At 34.9% G+C, this 16,815-nt stretch overlaps 1 protein-coding gene across 1 annotated transcript in view; it reads right to left on the bottom strand.

Annotated features, from left to right (window-relative positions):
• The window catches only part of LOC309665813 (protein piccolo-like), a 1,074,121-nt gene that overhangs the window by 56,503 nt on the left and 1,000,803 nt on the right, over positions 1 to 16,815 (bottom strand). The window contains exons 5-7 of the mRNA XM_082472547.1: positions 13,746 to 13,839; positions 12,443 to 12,514; positions 8,571 to 10,884 (exon numbers count right to left, since the gene is read on the bottom strand). Coding sequence (XP_082328673.1) covers positions 8,571 to 8,763 — 193 coding nt within the window. The 5' untranslated portion in view covers positions 8,764 to 10,884; positions 12,443 to 12,514; positions 13,746 to 13,839. The remainder of the gene's footprint in view (positions 1 to 8,570; positions 10,885 to 12,442; positions 12,515 to 13,745; positions 13,840 to 16,815) is intronic.

Below are 16,815 nucleotides of genomic sequence, written 5' to 3'. Positions count from 1 at the left end.
ATGAATGTGAATAAATGATGAGCAACTAATATGGGTAATTCAGATAATATTTTCTGTAAATGATAAATACATATTTTCAGAATTCCCTTTTTAGCTTTAATTATTTAAAAACACAATAAATTACATGTTTGAAATTAAGAATCAAGGATTACGTAAGAGGTAAGAAACTTAACGTTTCCTCAAATTTGAATCAAAGTGATGATCTTCAGTGTTCTATTGTTATTTATGCCAACAATGAATTTGCAATGTATAGGACCACTAATATAGATAATACAATAGAAGATTAAAGAAACAAATAATTTATAAATGTTTTTCCAATAAATTTTATCATCAAAATAAGGACACAAATAAAATGTATTGTACCTTTGTAATACTCCCTCTCATTCTACCTTAGGCTAGGAACAACTTGATTAAAGTTGACAGATAACTTACCAGTCAAACTGCAAATGTAAATAATGAATATGGGCATATAATCATAACTTAATCTAAATCATGCCCAATAAAATATTTAAAATAAGAATATAAAATGAAAAATCATTTGTCAATCTTAAATTATAAATTAACATTAAATAAGAAAAGAAAGTAGGGGTTCCAAAATGCAATACAAGATATAAAAGGCATAGAAAATTTAGAGGCAAATATGATAATTATATTTTGTAAGAAATTTCTAATTATCCAACATCATTGACTATTGGAAAAATTATGATTGTGCCCAGGTATAGATCAGTGGCTCTTAAATATTTTGGTCTGAAGACCCCTTTTCCAGTCTTAAATATTGTTGAATTTCTTAAAGAACTTAGCTTTGTGTGTGTTATATCTATCAATATTTATCATATTCAAAATTAAGAAAAATTTAACATAAGTAGTTGACAAATACATATTCCATTAGCCATCAAAGCGATGATGTCATGACATCTCATGGAAATGTGGGAAAAGTCCACTGCACACTAAGGAAGGAATGAGAGTAAAAAAGGCAAATAACATCTTAAGAGTCTTAAGAATTTTTTGACCTTGTAGAGTCCTGAAAAGCTCTCTGGGACACCTAGGGATCAATGGACATACTTTGAGAATCACTGGTCTACATCTACAGTGATGAAAATGAAGTATGAACTGTGAAAATGAAAAAAAAAAAAAAGAAACAATTAGCACCAGATTTTTTTGACAATCATCTTAAACCAGTACATACATGACAATCATTCTATGGTGTCTTTTATTTTTTATTTTCTGCACTAAAAAAAAATCAAGTCCTAACACCTTACTTGAAAAAGATTTATTATTATTATCATCATCCTTTTAATTTCTCTAAGCTTCTTTAGAATTTGTTTCACCCAGAACTTTGCAACTCTAGAATTATAAGGTCTAAATTAAATATTATACATATCATAAAAATTTGTCTCTTCTATTTTTGCCTTAAAAACTCCACAAAAAAACTATATTACACAGAAATCCAGAGTAAATAATGAAATTTGGCAGGCATAAAACAATGCAAATTCTTCCCAAAACAGCTTTTCTCTACATTAAGTCTCTTCAATTTTCTTGTACATTAATAGTTGGATGGAGCCAAAGTAGTTATTTACTTTAAAAATGTCAGTAGCAATGAGAATGCTTTACAGTAAACTAAAAGTATATATAGAAAGTATATATATATCCATATAGAAAGAAATTTGAATTGTGTAGTATAAAAATTACATTTTCTCTCTCTCTAGATTCCAACCTCATTTTACCTAAAGTCAGATAAAAATATAATGTGACCTGTATGTATAACTGAATCACTTTGCTGTATACCAGAAACTAACACAACATTGTAAGTCAACTATATTTCAACATTTTTTTTAAGAAAAATAAAAGCTATAAGATCTCTGAAAAAAATTAATGTGACCTATAGAACTTAAAATAATGTGGTTTTTAGTTTCAAATGTCTTAATGAGGAAAAGTAGATTTTGCTTCTGTGTTCTTTTAAGAACAAATAAAGTAGAAGTAGAAATTTTATTCCATTGTCTTTCTTATGTTTAGAAATAGGGACTTACCTCCTGACTTTTTCCTTTTTTTTTAATTTTTTTTTTTTTTTTTTTGGCCGCACTTTGAGGCTTGTGGGATCTTAGTTTCCCAACCTGGGATTGAACCTGGGCCCTTGGCGGTGAGAGTGTGGAGTCATAACCACTGGACCAGCAGGGAATTCCTACCTCCTGTTTTTCATCAAGCATTTTCTTCTTAAAAACTTATCTGTTCTTGTTTGATTTGTAATATTAATATTTTGATTAGTTTCTGTTCAAATGATCATTTAATTAATTTTATCTTTCAGTATTTTAAAACACATTGAGGTATAAAGCTATGGTTCTATCTACATTATTTCTCTTTATACATCTGAAAACCATAATACCCCAATCAAAATATTGCTGAAATGTTTTCATTTGAAATCCGAAAGTTTTTTTTTGTCACCTCAATGATTAAAATATATATTTACAGACTTAACAAAGTAATAAAATAAAAAAGGCTATTTTTCACAGTCTGACTCATTAGACATAAAGATTCCTTTCATCCTATCCCATCCCCATATGTCCCCCTCCCTCCCAAAGATTATCTTGCACAACAGAGAATGGGTGAAATATCATGTTTTACATAATGTAGTACATTCGGATGAAAAGTGGGAAAAAAATCAAGTAATTCATGGATAGATATCTGGAATTAGGCAATGTTGTTAAGTAGCTACCTATTAGCCTTTGGCATTCCTCCACCTCTCCCCAGGTGGCATTTCACCCAGTTCCAGGATCCTTCCTACCCAGGTGATCACGTTCCCAGCCCCAAGCTCAGATTGTACCCTCTGTCCATGGTCCCACACTGTGTCCCCATCAGCCTTCTCATGCTCCATGCTTCTCATTTCTTTCCTCCATCAGCATTTACTTGCCTGTCTCATTTGCTCTGGGTCCTGCTCTCTGCTGGTAATTTGGTAAATTAACTTTTTGAAAATAAATTTGTTTACACCTAAAATAAAATAATTTGCAATCCAAAAAGTAAGTTTAAATTTGTTAAAGACATGTCATAAATAGCATTTAAGGGACTTTGACATGTTAAAAATTAGGCCTTTCTCTTCTCGGATCATGTATTAATAGTCCCACTCAATCATATAGGCCCATAGTTAGATCACGTGACAAAGGCACAGCAATACTGAAGCCAAGTTTGATACTTAGATAGGCCAGTTGGTCCTGCTATTCATGTCAGATGAAATGAACATAGAAGTCCTCAGTATGAACCAGTAGTTCTTTACGTGGATGGCTTGACACACTCATGGCTACTACTAGAAAAGAACAAAAGTATCCATTGATGATACGGCAGTGAATTCACCTTTGGGAAGGAAGGTGCATAAACAAGAGACAGTGTCATATGTTCAGAGCTATATATTTACTGTCTGTGCCTCTGCATGTGCAGCAGAGATATTTCTGGCAATGAATGTGAAATGACTATAGAAAGATTTGAAAATGCATAACCAATCTTTCTAAGAAAATATGGAAACTCTTAAAAACCCAAAACTTTAGAAGAACACTTTGATTTTCACAGACAACAAAGAAATACAACCCTTGCCCCCAGAGAAATAGGCAGAAAACTTTGAAAGCTGAAATCCAATTTGATTCTCTGATTTTTGCTGACTATTTGCTGTGTTCACATCATTAGTTTGTTTTCTTTTTATTTTAAACTATCCAAAGTTTCCTTTTTAAAGCTTTTCTCTGCTGCCTTTCTTTTCTTTGCACAAACACATTGAAATGAGGAATGTTAAGTCTGTTTTTATTAACCTCTTACACACATTCCAGAAGACTTCACCTCCAAATGATCTCATTCTGATTTCTTTCCCTTTTGAACCCTCTCCTTTCCAGAAACAGAGAACACCAAATTCCTTCTGATCAAAAGTGACCATCTGCTTCTGGTCAGAAGAGAATGGACCACTGATCAGCTACTACCTTTGTAAACAACACTTCTCTCCACTCCCAGTGCCCGTCCTGTTTCCCAACCCAGCCACCCATACCACTTGCCCAAGACAGCAGCTCTCACAGAGAGATGGCTTAGTCAGAGTTCACCACGACAATATGGATAGGAAACTCTTCTTTGACAGGTGCCGCAAAGGAGCCTTACAGAAAGTGGAGTTTCCAGCAGCGGTCTGTGGAAGTAGCTTCAGGACCTTCTCCTACAATTCGGCCACAACAAGGGACCTTCAGTCATAGTTCCTCACACAACTCAGTTAATGATTCATCTTCTTACTAACCTCTCCAAGCTCTCAACTTATTGCCCAGGGTGGAGGGATACTTCTATCCATCCTGTATGAGTGTTTCTAAACTTAAAGCTTACTTAAAATCTCAGCATCAAACAAAAACAGCTCAGGAATTTAAAAATGCCCTTAATATACATATAAAATATAATATATTCCATAGCAACTAAATTAATTTTCAAGGTTTTAAAAATACTTCAATTTGTTTTAGTTTGGGTATGGTTTTAAAAAACAACCTATTTTGAAACTCTTTTCCCTGGTTGGCGTTACCTTCTAAAACAGCTGGGCCTATATTCCACCAAACCAACTGGCTTGGGAAAAAACATTTCCAGGGATTTCTAAATACAAACGGAGAGTTGTTTAGGTATCAGGATGATCTGGCACAATCTGTCTAAATCCTGTCCTTCAGGTTTCCTAGCATGCAACTAAACCCTGGAGGGAGAGAAAAAGTTCCTCCTGGCTTACTCCATAATTCTTACCTGACCCATATTTCTGCTACTTCAAGCAGAAATCTGCTGAAAAGCTCACCAAAAGAAAAAAAAATATATGAAAAGCTCTTTAGGGACAATTTCGTCACCCTTGATAGAAATGACTGCAGATGTACACACAGCCTCCTCTACAGAGCCTGCTTACTGCTGCACTCGGCTTGTGCAGTGGGAGGGTTTTACTTCCTTGGTTTGTGGCAGCTTAATTATCAGCCTTCAGAAAAGAGGATCAAGTAGGTAGACCAAGTCTAAATTGTATTCTGCCATAATTTCTAGCAACCTCTAATCATTTGTAAGGACTGGAGTGTAAACATCAAATTAGTAAATGACAATTGTTTTTAGTGAAATCAGGAGAGTTTGATTTCAAAGGAGCCAATGTATTTAAAAAGCAAAGGCTTATTAGGTGCAGTCATAAACACGGGTTAAGAGTGCCGATTCTGACAATTTCCAGCTATGTGTTCTTCATCAGTCATGCTGCCACCCGCACACCCCGACTCTCTGACGGCTCACTCAGAAAACAGAAATGAAAATATCTGCAACGAATCCCTCATCCACTAGGTGTGACAAAATGAGAAAATGGGTGATGAAACACTTTGCACAATGTGAAGAGCTATTCTAAATGTATGAGAATATCCATTAGAGCATTATTCAAAGAAAGGGAGTTAAATGCATTTTGCTGCAAATTTTAAGACCCACACCTAGGAAAACTCAGCCAAAGTATCATAGGAATACTTAAATCATGATAATTAAAAATAGAGTGAAATAAGAGAAGCATTTGGCTACTGTGACATTTACAATTATGAAATATTTTCAGTAAGAAAATGAAGTAAGAAATCAACTGAACTTATTTGATGGAAAAAAAGGTGAGAGGTGGAATTTTAAGTACTCTTGGACAGTACTAGTAAGGCTAAATAGAAAAGTGAAACTGCTTTGGTGATAGTCTATAAACTGGGCTGAGTAAATGCATATTCACAATTATCTTAATATTTAAGCTGTTTCCTTAACTGCCTGCTACTTCAAGGAACATCACAGTGGTTTGCCCTTTGTACTGCCACATACATCCTCCATTGCTCCTAAATATCTGATTAGCTGGGACAAAAACATATTAAATTTTAAAAATTTCTGAGAATACAGAGAAATGCAATAAGAAAGTGCAAGTCTTAATTTTAGTTTTGTGGAAAGTACAGAATCATAGAATCAAGTGTTTTAGGGCTGGAAGGGACTTAAGGGGGCAAACACTGCTATCGTTTTTTTTAATCCTTTCTTTGATATATGTTTTTGAATTAAAATTAAAATTAAATTTGAATTACAATGAAGATAATTTTATAATCACCCTGGTTTGATCCCTGTCACTGGCAGTGAGTGGCATTCTTTCTCGGGGAAAATTCCACAGATTTTTTGATGTCAACTTAGGGACAGAAATTAACTTGCTTTCCTTCCTAACAAAGCCATGGAATCCAGTCTAGGTGCCTGTCTGGAGCAAGACTCATTGGATTTGTCTTCCTCTATCCAGAAAGCTGAGAAGATTGTGAAGTAGATCACACGTGCAAGAAAGGAAGAGTGGAAGCATTGCCTAGAGTAGCCCAAACCCATTATTTATTTATGTTTATGTAAGCTCTGGTGCTTTTATTTGGTCATAATTCCCCATCTATCTTATGCTTCCGACATGAAACTTTGTCCTGAAACTCAATATTCTATCATTATAGCTCACACTAGCAACGAACTAGCAACTTTAAATTCTCTATTGCGAGGAATCAAATGAGAAAGCAAAAACTGACACACTCATTTTAAGCTGCATCATATAACAGTGGCTCAGAACCCAGTGGTTTATGAATGAAATAAAGATAATTTATTTATTACACACGCACTTGGATATTCACATGCCCAACACATGATACACTTGACAACTACGGAAACATGAGTGGAAAAAATGTGTTCGTAGGATCAGGAAAGAACTTTCACCATGTAAAGGTGAATGAGTGCATTAACAATTTTTTCCTTTACTTCCTTCTAAGAATTTCCAAAATCCACTGAATTTTTTTAAAAAAGTTACACTTGAAATAATATTCAACAAAAACTGATCTACATTCCAACTGGTATGCTAACTCGAATTGTGAGCAGTTTAAACTTTTATCACAGTGCAACATATTTATAGTCATGCTTGAACAGATTAGGTTAGTGGCATGCGTTCCATTCTGCAATATGAATACTGTTAATCTATTTCCCAACAAAAGTCAAAAGATGCCCAGTGCATAGAAAAATACAAATCACTGTAGTCAATATATTATGGGACTGATCTTGGGACTTACACAGTGATGATGAAGTCCTGAAATGCCATGCCCACAAAAGCACATTAAAAAGTGGATAAACATACTTTATCAGACAATCTCTAAAAATTAAAAGATGAGGGCTTTAAATTTGGGGGATGTTCTTGCTGTGTGCTTTGAATAGCGCCTTTCTGCTCACCTCCTTCTGGCTTGACTGGTCCATCAGACATCACCTTCCTGAGGGCTAGCTGGCTTTGGTCTTGGTTGCCATTAGCTGGTGGAGGCAGATTATCAGACTGAGTTCTTTGAATGGGGAGGACTCCTGCTATGCTGTGTCTGTGCTGCTTCCTGGCATGATTAGACTGACCGCTTTTATGTGCTGCTGTGGTAGTGTGGGTGAAATGGAAACCCAGAGTATGTATCCTCAGATGGAACCAGCTTGAAAGTTATTCATGCAAAGAGAAGTGATCTTTTGCTCTATCGAAGTAAGTTGTGTGTTCAAATGCCAAAATGACACCACATGCACAGCACTAAAGGGGGTTAAAACTGGCTGTTTCTTTGGAAATGATGACTTTGGGAGATGGGGAGAACATTCATCTATCTCCATTGTTTGGCTGATGCCTCTTGGAAGTAACAGTGCCCCTACATTTTTAAAGTCTCTGTACTCACTAAGTTCTTATATAATTCTATCAATTGAAATTACAGCAGTTAAGATGGGTGAATTGTTATGCTTTAATTGATATCTCGACTTCCAAAGGATTTCCAATGGTCAGAAAAAAGAATAACCCTATAAATTCTCTTGTATCATATACACAGTGTGATCCAACAGAATGGACCCAACTGTGCTCCTTAATGAGGTAACATGGCCTCATCGAATATGCTTACACATATATTAATACTACATACTTTTTGGAGAATATAAGAAACATTATTTTCTTTACAGATTTTTTTTCCCAAAAGACTAGAAAATTTCTCACATGGAAAGCGTCATTATTTCACATGCATAATTTATTAAAAATTTTAAGTGTAAATGGTTTTTCCATTTTCCCTAGGTTCTAGAACTTGACTGTTTGTTACATGACTCTTCTGCCTAATTTTTTTTAGTGTTTTTCAGAGGTGAGACTCTCATTGCTAATCTGCTCAAAATGCTTATGTGTGTGCCTTTTTTTGGTGTAATGCCTGGAAAACCGGCAGCCACTTGTGCTTATAATTCCTGTATTCTAAAGGATATTTAAGTGCACACAAAAAGGACACACAACATAGTTTTGCCTGCACACATCACAGACACAGCTACCAAATACTATGAGCCAGGTTGGATGGATAGTGGAGACAAAGGAGAGACAGCCAGTTTTATTTCATTCTATGTAAATTAAAACAAAAAAGAACTAAATGAGAGAGAGCATATTTATGTATCGATACTGTTCCTACACAGACAAAGGGACAGAGAACAGAGGGAGCCAGGAATGCACAAAACAAAGCAAATGGGGAAGGACAGCAGGAAAGAAAGGCAACAGACGAACATTAAGCTGCCATGCTGAGGAATTTATTTGCGTCTTTTACTTGGTTGAAGGCGGAGTTGTTGCACGGCGGCTTCAGCAGCGGCTATAGCAACTCCTGCATCTTCCAGGTGGGTCTGAGTGACGCTGGTTTTGCTTTGACTGCGAGATGGTCCATGAGAGCGGAGATGGCCTTTGGATGAGGATTTCGAGCTACCGGGACTACTATGGGATTTCTCAATGGTGGGAACCTGCATGTCTGGTTACAAAAGGGTAAAACATGAGTTAAAGTTGCTCCAGCGTTCCTCCTGTCAAGCTGGGTCTCACATAATTTGAAACCGTCTAAGATTTATGTTAATTCTGTTTCTTTTTTGGCACGTTTATACAACTGCTCACCATACAGCAATGTGATTCAACATTTGGGAGGAAAGGCAAGAGGATGATAATCTTGAGAAGAGAGGTTTGAGAAGAGGAATACATTCTAAGTAGTCTCATATAAATGAATATATTAACTTATAGTTTCACCAAGCAACTCTGCTAATTCTAGTAGGGACCAGGTAAGAAACACTAGGCTGACACTGCCCCAGGAGGAGTTTTAAGTAAAATTCCTGGAGGAAGGTGTGTGAGTCACTGGGATACATGGAAGTGGAGACTGTATTATATCATCATCTCAGGTGATTGTACAGAATGTATATATAAGATCACACATTTACTGTGATAGTCATAGAGAGAGAGGTCTTTATACCAATCATCTTCCAGAATGTTAATTGGTGAAGAGTTGATCTGGTTAAGTGGAATCCAGAAATGATCTATACAACTCATAAGTAATCTATAGCACTTATTGTAGTCAGTGGTTTATTGTATCAACTCAGTGGTCTTCTGGACATGACCTCAGTTTTTCATCTCTTAGAACACTTGCATTTCCAATCCAAATTGCAAAGAACCACTTTTCAATTAGCTGTACTTCCTGAGAAGAGGCGAAAAGGAAGGAATACTCAGATCCAATATAAAAATTTTTATTTAATACTTATAAATAGATCAGCATATCCTGGAAAGATACTACATGGTTCTCTCATACAGGCACTAACTCATCTGATGATGAAGATTACTGTTGTGTTGTAGGATAACTGGTTAATGAACCTCCCAAAGGAAAAGCTCATTCCAATGGGAAAGCTGTGCATATTGCCAAACCCAATGTATGATGCTGCAATTTAAAAATAATAATAATAGTTTAAAAATATCATATAGGGCTTCCCTGGTGGCGCAGTGGTTGAGAATCTGCCTGCCAATGGAGGGGACACGGGTTCGAGCCCTGGTCTGGGAAGATCCCACATACTGCGGAGCAACTGGGCCCGTGAGCCACAACTACTGAGCCTGCGCGTCTGGAGCCTGTGCTCCGCAACAAGAGAGGCCACAACAGTGAGAGGCCCGCGCACCGCGATGAAGAGTGGCCCCCACTCGCCACAGCTAGAGGAAGCCCTCGCACAGAAACGAAGACCCAACACAGCCAAAAAATACATAAATAAATGAAAATTAAAATAAAAATACAACTGCAATAAATGTCTTTGCAAATAAATTTGTAAAAAAAAAAATCATAGAATTAGTTTGAATGCACCATTTAGGAATGGTTTAAGTAATTTTCAGCATACCAATTGTTTTGATGACATGAGGAAAATGTTTTTGATATAATTAAAAAGCAGAATGCAAAACTGTTTATGTCCATATATTACATATATGATTTATGAGTAAGAATATACATATGAAAAAATAGGGATTTAAACAGAAGAAACATGCATAAATGGTAATGATGTTTATGTCTAGTCAATGAACTGTTGAGGATTTTTATGTTTTCTTTATGAAATACCTCAATGTATTTTATAAAATCATATTAACCTAGATTTTGAGAGATGAAAAAGACCCAATAGCTCATATAACCCAACCTCCTCCATTTTATAGGTTGAAAAACAGAGAACCAGGGAGGTGAAGATCACAAAGGCATCAACCTAATTATGGGCTGATCTGAGACTAAAGCCCATTTCTCCTGATTCCATATCCATTACTCTTTGCATGATATTGTATTAAATATTTCCCAATATAATACCTTTCAAAAGATATTAAATATACAGGCACTCATATTCAAGAAGATACTGAGTGAATAAACAGACAAAAGCTTTTTTCTACTTGAAATATCTCTTACCATTGGATGGGTCAGGGAAGATACCATGGCTTCTGCTTTTGATGACAGACGGCTTTGGGGACTGCTGGCTGCTTTGACTGGAATGGGACTTGCCATGATCAATGCTTTCAGTCTGTTCTTTGAGAGGATACCACCTAGGCGTGTTATCGAGGTGAGATGTGCTAGATTAATCAATCAATACCTGAAAAAAAGTGCAATAAGTGAATAAAATTTATGGATTAAGCTGTAATTCATTTGTTTTTTTTTTCTGTGATCTGAAATTTATTCAAGGACGTAAGTCAAAGGATATAGTATAACCTTTAAGATGATGAAGTCTTCCTCATTTTTCTTCACCCATGATACTGAGAATGTCTTGTGCATACCAGATGCTGTATAAACATTTGGTTAAATCGAACTGTATGACATCTCTATTAATTAAATTATTGGGAGATGATGCAAAAAGGTAGAGTCACAAGTCAATCTCTTTATGAAATAAAGTCTTCTTTTGTTAAATGGACACATGATATTCTTAAACTGGGCTAGTTTTTTTTTGAAGATTGTTTGATTTTTGTTACAAGAGGGACAAAATGAAAAAGAATGGCTAATTTTCAATTACTAACTTATTCCCTCTATTTTAAAACATACTTTAGTTCACATTTGAAACAGAGATATTACCAACAGTTTACAATAAGAAAGCGCTGTGTCATGGTTTAATTGGCAATATTTTTTCTTTCTTAGTGGTACATAAACAATGGTGCATTTTACAGTAGTTGGCATCTTAAATTTGAGCAGATATTAAAAAATAAAACCACACAATGGATATATGCTTTAGGTTCATGTGAACAATAAATTATAAGGACTTCAATAAATCAGATTTTTGAAATAGGACAATAAATCAGATATAACCATACTCTAGAGTAGTTCTGTCTAAGACCAAGATTAGTCCAAGTGGCTATACCACATGGAGCCTGCAGGTGAAGTTCAGATGATCTAGTTTTGATGGGAAAGAGGTATAGAGTGTAGGAACCAAACAAGACCTCATGTCACCCAGACTACTCAACTGTTTTCTATTGTCTCTATCAAAAAGATATTGTATTTTCTAGGTGTTATATATTTTTGGAGATTTATTTTTTTAACATTAATTCATAACTTCTGCTTTAAGCAAATATCACTAAACCAAATATGTATTTTTGGAATATGATAGATGAAAGATATCACAGAATCTGACCATCCTGCCACATTTCATAATTAGGTTACATTCCTTGTGAATTTACAAAAATTGTTTTTACTGTTTTCTCCTACTTCTAGTTTTGCTTCTTAAAATATTTTGAGATGTTTTGTGGGACACTTAAAAGAAACAAGAATGTAAAATGTCACATCAATTCATTCATACGTGCAATGAGGAATAGCAATTAAACTGAAAATGCATTTGAAAAAAATCCAGCTCATTTTATAATACAATAAATTTATCTCAAATCTTTTACATAATCATTTAGAGTCACAGCATGATTATATAACTTTCTATCAAAACAATTAATATTTCATCTTGCAAATTAATTATAAAGTACAAGTGGTAAAGTGAAAATTATTTCTCCAGTTGCTATTCATCTATTCAAAGAGTCATTCATATATAAATTCTATCCACCAAAGAATTTCATCCAGAAATAGTTATCTTATACACTTAAGAAATATGCTTTCCATAAAGATTTAATTGATGGTTTATAATGAAGCAAATTAAAAAAAGGAAACCATAGGCTCACCTCACCAAGAAAATCATTGGAAGAAAATCTATCATAATCCCAGACTGTCACCTCCAGTGTTTTCTTCTTGAGCTACAGTTCAAATCAAAATGTCATTAACCTCATTTCTCATCATAAATTTTCATTATACACATATAATAGACTCATTTATATTTTCATTCCTTGAACTCTTTCCGCTTATGTAAAAATACTTTAAGTTTATATAAAACTGTACACTTACATTCACTATTATGTAAACTGTCAATTATTTTGTGGTCCAACCAAGTATTTGATCATAACATACCTCACTATTTTGCAAAAAAAGGGTGATTTTTACTTATTTCCTGTTATTCTACCCCTGCCCATTATTAAAAGTACCAAGCAGAATCTATATATACTCTTTAAATACATGAAATTCATAGGTTGCAAAAATGTCTAGGTTATTCAGAGTATTTGGATTATAGTTTTTTGTTTCAGTAAATTGCCAAAACACATTAGTAGCACTGTCTAATTTCTGCAGGTGAATTTAACTTATTTTAAATTCAAGAACCCAGATCACAATTTATATCCAGCTTCAATTTCATAGTCAAATTAGAAATCTTCCAAAGGATAAATTAGAAACCTCATTTTGAAAGACAACTCATCTGTAAATTGTTTTCATGGATGTCTTCTTCCTATTCTATTTGTATTCTTTTCTCTCTGAATTCATCTTTATAAACCATCAGTTATTTTCTATTATTGATACAAAGTTATGACATGAAGATTTTCAGAAACACATTGATGCAACTTTGCTTAGAGTCATCTATTTTTTGTGATAATCCTTTACACTAGTCTTCTTCATGCTTTCTTCTGTACAGTTTAGTTGCACAATGCCAGATCCATAGGAAGCCTCAATTTAGAAAAGAGATGATCCCTAAATTGTTGCCAGGAGGGGTAATTCATTTCAGTGCATCTGAATCTTATTTCTTCTTTGTTTATGAAAGTCAAAAAACAGCTAGTTGGAAAATATTTTCCCTCAAAATATGATAAACAAAGCCCAGTCTATTGAAATATTTAATTTTGAAATAGTCAAGGGAAAATGTCCCACTAGTCTTACTCATTTTGTTTATTTTTTAGCTGTTTTGTCAAAATGTGCACATTTTCTTTCACTGTACCTTCGAACTGCACCCAGTTCCTTTTACTGGCTATATTTCTTGCATGTATTTTACTTAATTTTTTTTGTTTGTATGGAAAAATTGATATGAATCACAATCTTTCAATAATTCTGTCATCACTATTTTTATATTAGCCTAAATCTGTCATATAGAAAATAATCATTGCATACCAGTTCCATGGAGATACTTTTGTAAATTACTGTTTGATTCCACTCAGGATTAAGACTTTTCTGAACATATTTAGTCCTTCTCTTGTACTCAGCACTGAATTGGAAAAAAAGAAAGAATTACCCTGATTATTTACCTTGACCGATGACTTCATAGTCAACCTGAAGGGCATGCAGACTTCTAAAGGTATTCTTTTTTAAACATCTTTATTGGAGTATAATTGCTTTACAATGGTGTGTTAGTTTCTGCTTTATAACAAAGTGAATCAGTTATACATATACATATGTTCCAATATCTCTTCCCTCTTGCATCTCCCTCCCTCCCACCCTCCCTATCCCACCCCTCTAGGTGGTCACAAAGCACCGGGCTGATCTCCCTGTGCTATGCGGCTGCTTCCCACTAGCTATCTATTTTACGTTTGGTAGTGTATATATGTCCATGCCACTGTCTCACTTTGTCCCAGCTTACCGTTCCCCCTCCCCATATCCTCAAGTCCATTCTCTAGTAGGTCTGTGTCTTTATTCCCATCTTACCACTAGGTTCTTCATGACCTTTTTTTTTTCCTTAGATTCCATATATATGTGTTAGCATACTGTATTTGTTTTTCTCTTTCTGACTTACTTCACTCTGTATGACACACTCTAACTCCATCCACCTCACTACAAATAACTCAATTTCGTTTCTTTTTATGGCTGAGTAATACTCCATTGTATATATGTGCCACATCTTCTTTATCCATTCATCTGATGATGGACACTTAGGTTGCTTCCATGTCCTGGCTATTGTAAATAGAGCTGCAATGAACATTTTGGTACATGACTCTTTTTGAATTATGGTTTTCTCACGGCATATGCCTAGTAATGGGATTGCTGGGTCATATGGTAGTTCTATTTTTAGTTTTTTAAGGAACCTCCATACTGTTCTCCATGTGGCTGTATCAATTTACATTCCCACTAACAGTGAAAGAGTGTTCCCTTTTCTCCACACCCTCTCTGGCATTTATTGTTTCTAGATTTTTTGATGATGGCCATTCTGACTGGTGTGAGATGATACCTCATTGTAGTTTTGATTTGCATTTCTCTAATGATTAGTGATGTTGAGCATCCTTTCATGTGTTTGTTGACAATCTGTATATCTTCTTTGGAGAAATGTCTATTTAGGTCTTCTGCCCATTTTTGGATTGGGGTGTTTGTTTTTTTGTTATTAAGCTGCATGAGCTGCTTGTACATTTTGGAGATTAATCCTTTGACAGTTGCTTCATTTGCAAATATATTCTCCCATTCTAAGGGTTGTTTTTGGTCTTGTTTATGGTTTCCTTTGCTGTGCAAAAGCTTTTAAGTTTCATTAGGTCCCATTTGTTTATTTTTGTTTTTATTTCCATTTCTCTAGGAGCTGGGTCAAAAAGGATCTTGATGTGATTTATGTCATAGAGAGTTCTGCCTATGTTTTCCTCTGAGAGTTTGATAGTGTCCGGCCTTACATTTAGGTCTTTAATCTATTTTGAGTTTATTTTTGTGTATGGTGTTAGGGACTGTTCTAATTTCATACTTTTACATGTACGTGTCCAGTTTTCCCAGCACCACTTATTGAAGAGGCTGTCTTTTCTCCACTGTATATGCTTGCCTCCTTTATCAAAGATAAGGTGACCATATGTGCATGGGTTTATCTCTGGCCTTTCTATCCTGTTCCATTGATCTATATTTCTGTTTTTGTGCCAGTACCATACTGTCTTGATTACTGTAGCTTTGTAGTATAGTCTGAAGTCAGGGAGCCTGATTCCTCCAAATATTTTGTCTTGAATCACTATGTAATCATCTCATCATCTTCATGTCTTAAACTGTATTTTAAGTTGAATGCACAATGACAATTTAAAAATATCTTGGATGCCTTTAGTTTTATTTTCCCCAAGGTTTTTTTTTTAAAGAAAAGCTTTTAGGTGTTCTAACTAGAATACAATTTTAGAAATCTTAATTTCTCCTGAATGTGTGAGATAATTACATGAACTATACAGTAACATCAATATCTTCTTGTCCTATAAATAATAATTTGATATTTAACCTTCCAATAGTTTTGCAACTGATCATGTCAGCAAAGCCAAATGGTCTTTCAATTCATTTTTTTCTATAAAAAGCTGAAATAACTGTACTGACTGAGGAAAGGATGAAAAATGGCTGTTGCTATAGCAGAGATTCCATGAACATTTGTTACCTTATATTTATAGTAGATTTTGACACTCTTGGTAAAGTAGAATACTTAATCTAGTTATGAAACAATCTTAATTAAATACAAATTCTTGGTTTATGTCAATAGCTTATGTTACAAATGATGAATGAAATCAAAACTTGTCCTCATTCATTATAACTTGGGGCATTTCAGTTTATCCTTGACTCTTCCATGTCCTCTGATCACCAGTTAGAAGCTTATATCTTACACGTTTAAGCATAACTTATTTTCAAAACTTATTCTAATTAAGTCTGACAAAACATTTATAACTGGCATCAACCAGCTAATGGGGTTGGAATTATTGCTATTTGCTATGAGCCAATGGTGCCCACATAGACAAAGCTTTTCTCTAACACTCACTGGCTTTTTCCAAATTTTCTGCCTAGAAAACAAACCTACTTGTTTGGGGTCCATTCATGTGCCTGGACTTCATAAACTGCCTTACCCTAAAGGTACTGCATCCTGACCCTGGACCTGTAGTTCTATTCCCAACTGTTGGCAGACCAACTCTTGTTATATTCCTGGTCCCAAGCATTGCCAAATTCTGGAATACCTACTATTGTTCCCCAGATGCTAATTTACTTATTCATTCTAGATAAAACTATTAAGAATCAAGCTCTAGTTCACCATTCACTTTTAGAGATGGGTCTACAGCCAAGTATCTTTTTTTTCTCCCTCTGGCTTTATTCTCTTTCTTATCAGACATACACAAGGGCAATAATTTCCAACATTGACTGCATATTAGGATCACTTTGGGATCTGAGTTCCAAGGGTGGTAGGTGGGGCAACTAGCACGGCACCCACATCCCCCTGCCCTTCACCCCCAAGGAGAGTCTTATTTAACAGGTC

The sequence above is a fragment of the Balaenoptera physalus genome (assembly GCF_965194825.1).
Source record: "Balaenoptera physalus genome assembly, chromosome: 8".
NCBI classification, from domain to species: Eukaryota; Metazoa; Chordata; class Mammalia; order Artiodactyla; family Balaenopteridae; genus Balaenoptera; species Balaenoptera physalus.
Note: the sequence above shows the minus strand (reverse complement) of the source record. Positions and strands in the feature narration are given on the sequence as shown.